The sequence below is a fragment of the Nematolebias whitei genome, chromosome 1 (assembly GCF_014905685.2).
Source record: "Nematolebias whitei isolate Nwh7 chromosome 1, NemWhi1, whole genome shotgun sequence".
Classification (NCBI taxonomy): Eukaryota; Metazoa; Chordata; class Actinopteri; order Cyprinodontiformes; family Rivulidae; genus Nematolebias; species Nematolebias whitei.
Genome location: NC_056498.1, coordinates 70776948 through 70786320, shown reverse-complemented (window position 1 = coordinate 70786320; position 9373 = coordinate 70776948). Strand labels below are relative to the sequence as shown.

The following is a 9373-nucleotide window of genomic DNA, read 5'->3' as shown; positions in this document are numbered from 1 at the left end:
TGAGTGTGGTAAAGTCTGTATTACTGACTGTAGTACTGAGTGTGGTAGTCTGTAGTATGGAGTGATATACTGACATCTCTGTCGACGGTGGTGGCAAAGCTGACAGCTTCCTTCTGACTGCAGTTGACCGCCTTCTGCAGTGTGTAGATCACCTGTTCATACGTGTGGACTTCATCATTGAACAGCATGCAGTAGTAGGCGTCTCTTTTCTCCCTGAATTTATACACAGAAATACACACATGCACACAGAGGAGGAATGAGTGCAGAGAATAAACTGTACTGCAGTGAGTTACTATGAAGTTGTCTCTTTATTTATTAACCTTTATTTAACCAGGCAAATCCCATTGAGATCACAGATCTCTTTTGCGAGAGAGGCCTGGGCCTGAAGGCAGACTGACATAAAATAGAAAATAATTCTAGGAAACAGCTGAAAATGTTTTTACTCTCACAAGCTGCGCAGTGTATGTGTGGCCCATGTAGGTTGTTGATTGATCGGTGCAGGATTCAGAGCTGACCATTTTTAGATGAAAGTAAATAAAAGCAGGTGAGTCTCAGTTGTGACTCATCTGACACCTCCCTCAAAGGAACCAGCTGACCGGCCTTCAGAACATCACACATCCTGATTCTCTTTAACATGAAGGATGAAGCAGAAGCTCCAGTTCTGAGTGGTTGGAGTGTTTTGGAGTGACTGTACAGTAGTCCCTCGCTACTTCACTGCTCGTTTTTCGTGGACTCGCTCTATCGCGGTTTTTCAAAATAAGATTGGACATGACACACAGTTGACTGATTGATGGATGAGTCGCACGATCGGCATGCAATTTTTATTTCAAATTAAATATTTTAAATTATTTATCGCCTGCTGCACTGCACACAGGTACAGCCCACACTGCAGCGTGTCATGTCTCCGCTCTGCAGCGGAGAAGTGGGCGTGGTCAAGAGTGCTGGCAGAGTGCAGCCGGAGGCAGAGAGCTGAGATCATGACATGCTGTGCTCTTTGAAAGTTTAGAAAATTGTTAGGGACATTGCAAGAGTGTGGGAAGGGTTTAAAACACTTTAATATATACAGTACCTGTATTTAAATACTAAAATAAACTACTGCTTTCTACTACAGTAAATACTAAAATAAACTACTACTTACTACTACTACTCATGTACATAATTTCGTAATGACAATAAAGTTTACTTGAACTTGGACTACTGTGTCCCTACTTCATGGTTTTTCATTTATCGAAGGGGGCGTGGTCCCAAACTCCCGTGATAAACAAGGGACTACTGTACACCCGCCGACAGGTGGACATATTATGGTACGGTCTCATAAGACATGCATCATCACTCGATGGAGTGATGCATACAGTTTTTATCACCCTAGCTCTAAGGTCAAGGTCCCAATTCAAGGTCAAATGTTATCCAAAGTCTTTGCTTGTCCAGGCCATTGCTGTACAGGGATTAGTACAGGGATTAAATAAAGATTAAATACATGCTGACCTCTGCTAAAACACACACTCTGCCTATAATACTGTACTGTAAATAGTCTGTCCTTTATCAATGTTCCAACAAATATTGAACATTATCATTGGTATTGTTTATCTTATTTCTTTATATATTGTTTTTAACATTTAGGAACGTTTGTGTGAAATCTTTTTATCGGTTGCTGCTGTTACACTTGAATGTCCCATCCGTGGAAAAATAAAGGCTGTTTCTGTTCTATTCTATTCTAAAACAGAAAAACATCTTTTGACTGAAATTTTGTCTACACCTAGAAGTTACCTTTATTCAGGCAAACTAAAGGAAGAGAGGGGTTTTGAACAACTTTTCTATACTTTACTTTTATGTAATTTCAGTGTTTGCACTTGAGAGGTTGTCAGATATATTTTTTAAAATTTATAGACAGGAAGTCTTTTGCAGAGTATAAAATAATTTTAAAGTATTTTTTTTTAATTTGCCAGATGGACAGATTTCTCCCCTAAGGAGAAGGAGATTATAATTACAGGATTTCATCTCAAGAAGTAATTTAATCTATTTATTTTTCATATTTGATCAGTTATTGAATTACACTCATCACTGTATCAGTATGGTTCTAAATATAATCAAGTTTAGTTCATAAAACAGCCACAACACCTTGTTGTTAAAACATCGTGTAGAAATTAATGTAGCAGAGACCTCATTCAAAACTGAACCACTCCATTGAAGGATCTATGAAGCAAACAGATCACCAAGATCTGGTTCCCTTCAAAGAGCCATACATCCTATCTCTAGACACAAACAGGCTGAGCGTGCTCCCGCAGTTGTGTGCTCTTTCTCACAAGGACTAGGAGTTTGGTCACACGAGCAAGGTGCACATCTGTACAATGATGATGGCGCTCCCAAGACATTAACAATTAATACAAAGTTAGAGTTCCAAAGTTAGAAGTCCATGGGAAGGGCAGAGGCAAGGTGCAGGAGTGGGTGGAGGTGGGGGTGGGGGGGTAATAATAGTGTATCAACACTGGTATCTTCCTCGGCTGCACTGAATTGGTAACCTGCAAACAAATGTTTAATCAGTAGACATTTAATAATTGAATGGATTAAATAACCTTTATGTCATCACCTTAATGGGGGTGGGGGTGGGGGGGGGGGTGTTCCTTTAGAGTAGCAGAGTGTCAACCTTGAAAAATAGTACAGGAAACGCTGACCGGTGCTCTCACCTGCAGTCTCTAAGTTGAGAACTGCTCTGGGCTCTCTGTGTATCGGACAGAACGACCCGCCCTGATCTGATTGGGTCAAACTGTGGCTCTGGTTCTTTATTTGTTGACAGCATTGGATAGGATGACTTTAACACGACCACAACAAAACACACTTTTATTTTTCCTTTTTCATGTTTACGTATGACAGAAATTCATTGCAGTGATGGAGAACTTTATTCCACGTGTACAATAATAATAAAATAATTTATCGACAGGCTGATAACGTGCAGTACGTTGCACTCTTGGTTAATCTGGTTCATCGCGAAAAAAGTTGTGTGGACGGTCAGCTACATTGAGAAGCGCGTATTCTTCCTGAGTTTGTCACTGTGTGTGTTAGTGTGCGTACGGTGGCTCCAGGCCGACAGGAAGCTGATCCTCCTTCTCCCAGGTCAACATGTCCACAGCATACTTCAGGATGATGAAAAAGATGCTGTATGCCCTGGAAACCATGTCAGGAGGCAGCTGGGCTACAGGATCCTGGAAAACAAATGGCAGGGTGTTAAACATTAACAACTTGGGGCATACGCTGCTGAGGGAATGGACTCTGAGATTCAAATTCACCTAAATTAAAAACATCTAAAGATTCAGCTCATTATTAATATCTTTACTCACAGCTGGACCCAGTTCTGGGGACAGATCTCCTTCAACCTCAGTGGACTGAAACAGTCAGACTCACCTCGTCGTCTCTGCTGCCGTCTGCAGGTGTGTGTTTCTGACAGCACGGACCTATCTTCCAAGCTTCAGGATCTCCACAGTCACAGAAACCTCCACCTCCTGACGTTGTCATCTAAAAACACATGAAAGCATCCTCAGCATCACATTCCCTGCAATAAACACTTGCCTGTTTTACAGTGAGTTACACTGTGTGTGACAGTGTGTGTGCTCCTGTATGTTATAGCATGTGTTTGATGATGATGCACGGTACTGCCTGTCTTACAGTTCTTACAGTGTGTGAGTTACACTGAGTGCTAGTGTGTGTGCTAGTTTTTCTTACTAGACTTAGGTGAGAATTACAGTGAGTTACTTTGTTTGTCACAGTGCGTGTGTGTTTGTGTGTGTGTGTGTTTTAGAACGAAGAAGTGTGTGTTACAGTCTGTGACACTGTGTGTGGCATGTTAAAGTGAATATGGTCCAGTGTGTTACAGTGTGTGTACCATCTGTTTCACAGTAAGTTACATTGTAAGTGTTATTGATTGTGTTCAGTGTGCAGTAAAGTCTTGGGGGCTGCACTGTGCGTCCCAGTAAGTTATTTTCTGTTTTACGGTGAAGGTTTCAGTAAGTTAGGGTGGCATGGTGGCTCAGTTGGTAGAGCCGTTGCCTCTCAGAATGAAGGTCGCCGGTTCAAATCCAGGCCCGAGGGCCTTTCTGAGTGGAGTATGCAAAAAATAATAATCTGTATGCCTCTTTTATAATTGTCTATTGTTGTTGCTGTTGTCCATTGTTGTCATCACTTTGTTGAAATCAGGTCTCTCTTGTAAAGGAGTCCTCGAGGCTTAATGGGATTAACCTGTTTAAATAAAGGTTGAATGAATGTTCTCTCTGTGCATGTGTGGGTTTTCTAGGGTACAATAGTCCCTCGTTTATCGCGGGGGATTCGTACCCTGAAGCAATAGTAGTACAAGTAGTAAGAAGTAAGTTTATTTTAGTATATATATATATATATATATATATATATATATATATATATATATATAAGGTATTTTAAACCCTTCCCACTCTTGCAATATTCTAAACAATGTTACTAAACTTTAAACGCTCTAAAAGAGCACAGAATATCATGATTTCAGCTTCCTTCCTCCCTGCCAGCGGTTTCGGTCACGTCCACTTCTCCGCTCCAGAGCAGGGATATGACATGCTGCAGGAAGAAGCTTCTCCTGCAGCTGTGGGCTACACCCAGGTGGAGCAGGTGCTAAATAATTTATTTTAAATTTAAAAATCCATACTGATCGTGGAGCTCATCCATCATTCAGTCTATTGTGTGTAATGCCCAATCTTACTTTGAAACACCGTGATAGAGTGAGTCCGTGAAAAACGAACCGCAAAGTAGCGAGGGACTACTGTACTCCGGTTTTCTTCCACAGACCAAAAACATGCATGTTAGACTGATTGGTTGGTGTGAGTGAGAGAGTGAATGGTTGTTTGTCTCTGCGTGTCCCTGTGATGGGCTGGAGACCTGTCCAGGGTGTCCCCCATCTCTCGCTTAGTGACTGGATATGGGCACCAGTGACCCCCGCAACCCAACAAGGAAGAAGCAGGTAAAGATGATGGATGGATGGATGATGGATGGATGGATGGGATTAATGGGATCTCAGTAAGTTTTAGTGTGTGTATTACAGCAAGTCACTATGAGTCTCCCTCTCTTTGTGTGTGTGTATAGCAGATAATTAGTGTCTGTGCTACAATGTGTGTTATTGTCTGCAGTACAGCGAGTTAAATTTTGTGTAACTGTGTGTCACTGTCTATGTTGCAGTGAAATATATTGTGAGTTATAGTCTGTCTGTGTTACTGTGTGTGTTACAGTGTGTGTTACCGTCTGTGTAACAGTGAGTTACATTGAGTTACCATGTATGTGGTACAGTTACTGTCGTTGTTGGTTAATTACATGTGTGTTACTGACTGCGTTAGGCTAAGTTGTGCTGTTTATCACTGTGTGTGTTACAGTGTGTTACAGCAAATTACATTGTGTATTACAGTTTGTATTACTGTTTAAGTTACAGTAAAGTACAATGGGTATTACAGCATGTGTGGTATAGTGCATGTTACTGTCTGTGTTAGTCATTTACGCTGTGTTATACTGTGAGTGTGTTATTAATAATAATAATGAATTTAATTTGTAACGCACTTTTCATTAACAAAAATCTCAAAGTGCTATTGTCTTTGTTACAGTGCATTAGTGTGTGTGTGTGTTCACCCTGTAGCGATGGTCTTTGTGTACACTGCCCAGGAAACACTGCATACACAGAACACATGTCGAGTCAGCTGCACATTCCCTGTACACACAGACATGTTTCAGTCAAAAACATCATCCCAGAACCAGCTTCACCTGGACGCATGCACCGGTACATGCATGTGTGTGAGGGCTGGGGAATATGTCCAGAAATTAATATTGTGATACTTGGAAGTTTCACCACACTGTACAATATATACCTTGGTATTTTTAAATCTTCTTTTAATCACTGTAACGGTGTTTAACTCAAGCTAAAGTCTGATGCACTGATGAACGGTGACTTACAGATGTGATCCACTGAATCTTGTTCCCTTACTGTGAAACTAGCACAGCTTCAGAATAAAATTAAAGATATCGTCAAACAATGATAGTGTGAGTATGCTGGTGTAGATTCTCAGTCCTCCAGGACATAGTAAATAAAATAAAAATATCAAAAACAACTGGATTTCTTTGTAGTTGAAAACGTTTTGCTTCCCATTCGGGAGACGGTCTCAATTCAAAAATGGAGTGTGTGTAATTCCAAGCTTTTTAAACTGTCTACGAGAAGCTTGGTTTTATAACCAAGATTTACATCCAGATTAAACAACTACTTTTTTTTTGTATAGCGAACCTTCTCATCTAATGACAGCATTAATTAGCAAAACTATTCTCCAATTCTCTGTTCATCATCAGACCAACAAGTCCCTCTGACCCTTTGTTCATGACTTTCTTCTAACATGGTGTCCATCAGCTACGTTAGCATGAGTCTCTGAATCATCACGCAGCACAGGCAGCCACTAGTTTTCTCTAAAACAATATTGATGCCCATCAAGCAAATAGTTTTCAAACAGTCCAGAGTAATTCTGATGGGGATGAACGGACTTCTTTAAACTTCCTAACACAGGAAGGCCAAGATCTCCCATGAGAAAAAGTCAAACCAGTTCCTGTATTTTAGCCGGCTGTTAAAAGTCGTCCTTGTTAAATCCAAACCACTCACAGATGAAAGATGAGGAAACATGTTGCTCATTTCTAAATGCTTCATATCTGTTTGTTCCCTCGCTTTAGAAGCACAAACACAGAGTTGACCAGTTTTCCAGGTGACTGGGAGTGGAGGCCAGGTCTGCCTGGGTCTTCAGAATGGGAGGGAGAGTAAGCTTCTATTTAAAGAAGGTAGGAAACGCTGAACCAGTGAATTAGATGTCGACAGCTTTAAAAATATCAAAATTTATACTCTATATTTCTAATCTTTGTTGCACCATCTCAGATTTACTTGATACCAAGCCCTGGTGTGCATGTGTGTGTGTAACCTGTACAGGTGTATCAGTTACCTGCAGGAGTAGGTGGGCTCTCCCACCTTGAACACATGGCCACACAGCAATGATGGATGGTTTTTTTCCTGCAGTTGCGCCAAACCAGTCGCTGGCTCCTCCCCCACCAAGAGCCACTCCAGAGGAGCAAGTAGAAGGAGCTGACAGGCCAACTCCTCTCTCTGCTCCTCTCTCTGCTCCTCCCTGCAGCTGCCGCCACTCGGCCCCAAGCAAAAGACTCTGGGTATGTAGACTGCCAGGTGATGGTACAGCTCCTGTGGCAGGTCATCTGCTTCCAGCCACCGCTGAGGAAGGACAAGAAACAGTTATGGGTGTTCTGACTGACGACAAGGAGCAACAACAAGGAGCAACAACAAGGAGTAACAACAAGGAGCAACAACAAGGAGTAACAGGAGTGTTCTGACCAATGATGAGGAGTTAGGGGCGTGTCCCAACTGATCCAGGAAATATATATTTTTAATCAATTATTGATCTGTGACATTCCAAATGAACTAGATGTCAAGTTTTGGTTGAGGTACCAACAGGCACCACAAAACAACCAGTCAGAAACACAAGGTCACTTAGAGAACGGGACTTTCACACAACTGTTTAGAGAAACCTTTTCACCGATCTTGTTCATGCACTAGACAGAAAAAAAAAATCAGAACGTGTCGTCAAAATGTGTAGGTCGTCATAGTTCTTCAAAATTTAAACGAAATTTCAACACAAAATTTTCAGGATCATGATAATAAAAGTTCAGCCTACACTTGACATATTTAACACCCAGTGTGCCACATTGGGTGTTAAATAGTTAAATAATTGTTGGCATTTAAATTTTCAGATGCTTTAGGGATTTATTGTCCTCTGTTGCAGAGCAAAGAGGGGGAACTAAAAAATACCTCCATCAGTCCGCCGCATGACAACTTGAAAAAACTGAGGTACCTACATCCATTGAGGTGTGTGGCTACATATTGATGAAAGAACATTCCTTTGAAAATTGAGCTGCCACAACAAAATCCAAGATGCCCGACACCATAAACAGGTGCATCTAAAATAAATTAGATTGTTGTAAAATAGTTCCATTTTTTTGTCAGTCACTTCAGAAAGTGAAACTCATACATTACATTACACTAGAGTGAAATATTTCAAGCCTTTATTTCTTCTAATTTTTTTGATTAGTTACAAATAATGAAAAACCTACATTTTGTGTCTCATAAAATTAGAATATTGTGAAGAGCTTCAACGTTGTAAACTCCTGGTGTCTCACCCTGATCCGCTGATTAACTCCTGGACATGAGCTACAAATGTCTCATTCCTCAAGTCCAGCCACTCCTGAACCAGACGTCAGAAGTGTCTTACCTGCTGAGGAGACAAAGAACTGGACTGTCTCTCAGTGGTCCAATGTCCTCTTCAGATGAAAGGACATTTTCATGTAATTTGTAAATCAAGCTCCCAGAGTCTGGAGGAAGAACGGAGAGGTCCAGAATCCACGCTGTTGAAGTCCAGAGTGAAGTTTCCACAGTCAGTGATGGTTTGGGGGCATATCCTCTGCTGGTGTTGGTCCACTGTATTTTCTGAAGTCCACAGTCCACGCAGCATCTAGCAGGACATTTTAGAGACTTCATGCTTCCTTCTGATGACGAGCTTCAACAAGAAGCTGGTTTCATTTTCCAGCAGGACTCGGCACCGGCCCACACTGACAAAGGAACCAGACACTGGCTGAGGAATATTCTAATTTTCAGAGACATTCAGTTTTAGATTTTCATTATTTGTAAGTTAGAATAATCAAAATTACAAGAAATAAGGGCTTAAAATATTTAACTTCACGTGCACTGAATCTATACAAGTTTCACTTTCTAAAATGATTGACAAAAATTGTTTTCATGATATCCTAACTAATTTAGATGCACCTGTTTGTGTGTGTGTATATACATATATAAACATATATTAGGGGTGCACCGATTGCAGTTTTCTGTCCGATCACTGATCTCTAAAAAGTCCGATTCCGATTTTGGCCGATACCGATCTTGTTTTATAAGCGACACTGTCAGGTGTTATAAGGTCACAATGAACCTTCAATTTTCCCATCTTATTTTATTGAAAAACATTCCCTTGAACAATATCTTAGAAACAATACAAACTTCTTTTAACTGGCCATGAGGTAGTGCTCTGAAATATAAATGAAGTTCAGACAATTGTTGGTAAAACTAAAAAAATCTGTAAAATTGGTTTCTCATGCAAGTATCAGCAGATTTCCGATTTCCCAAAATTAAGGAAATTGTGGCTGCCGAGTTATCGGTGCACCCCTAATAAATAAATAAATAAATAAATAAATAAATAAATATATGTATATGTATGTCTATATACGTATACAGGTCCTTCTCAAAAAATTAGCATATTGTGATAAAGGTCATTAT

At 40.5% G+C, this 9373-nt stretch overlaps 1 protein-coding gene across 1 annotated transcript in view; it reads right to left on the bottom strand.

The window, feature by feature from the left end:
- ubr2 (ubiquitin protein ligase E3 component n-recognin 2) overlaps nucleotides 1-9373 on the bottom strand; it is a 58895-nt gene that overhangs the window by 46219 nt on the left and 3303 nt on the right. The window contains 5 exon segments of the mRNA XM_037687239.1: nucleotides 75-213; nucleotides 3070-3200; nucleotides 3400-3510; nucleotides 5635-5713; nucleotides 6978-7261. Of these exon segments, the coding sequence (XP_037543167.1) occupies nucleotides 75-213; nucleotides 3070-3200; nucleotides 3400-3510; nucleotides 5635-5713; nucleotides 6978-7261 (744 nt within the window).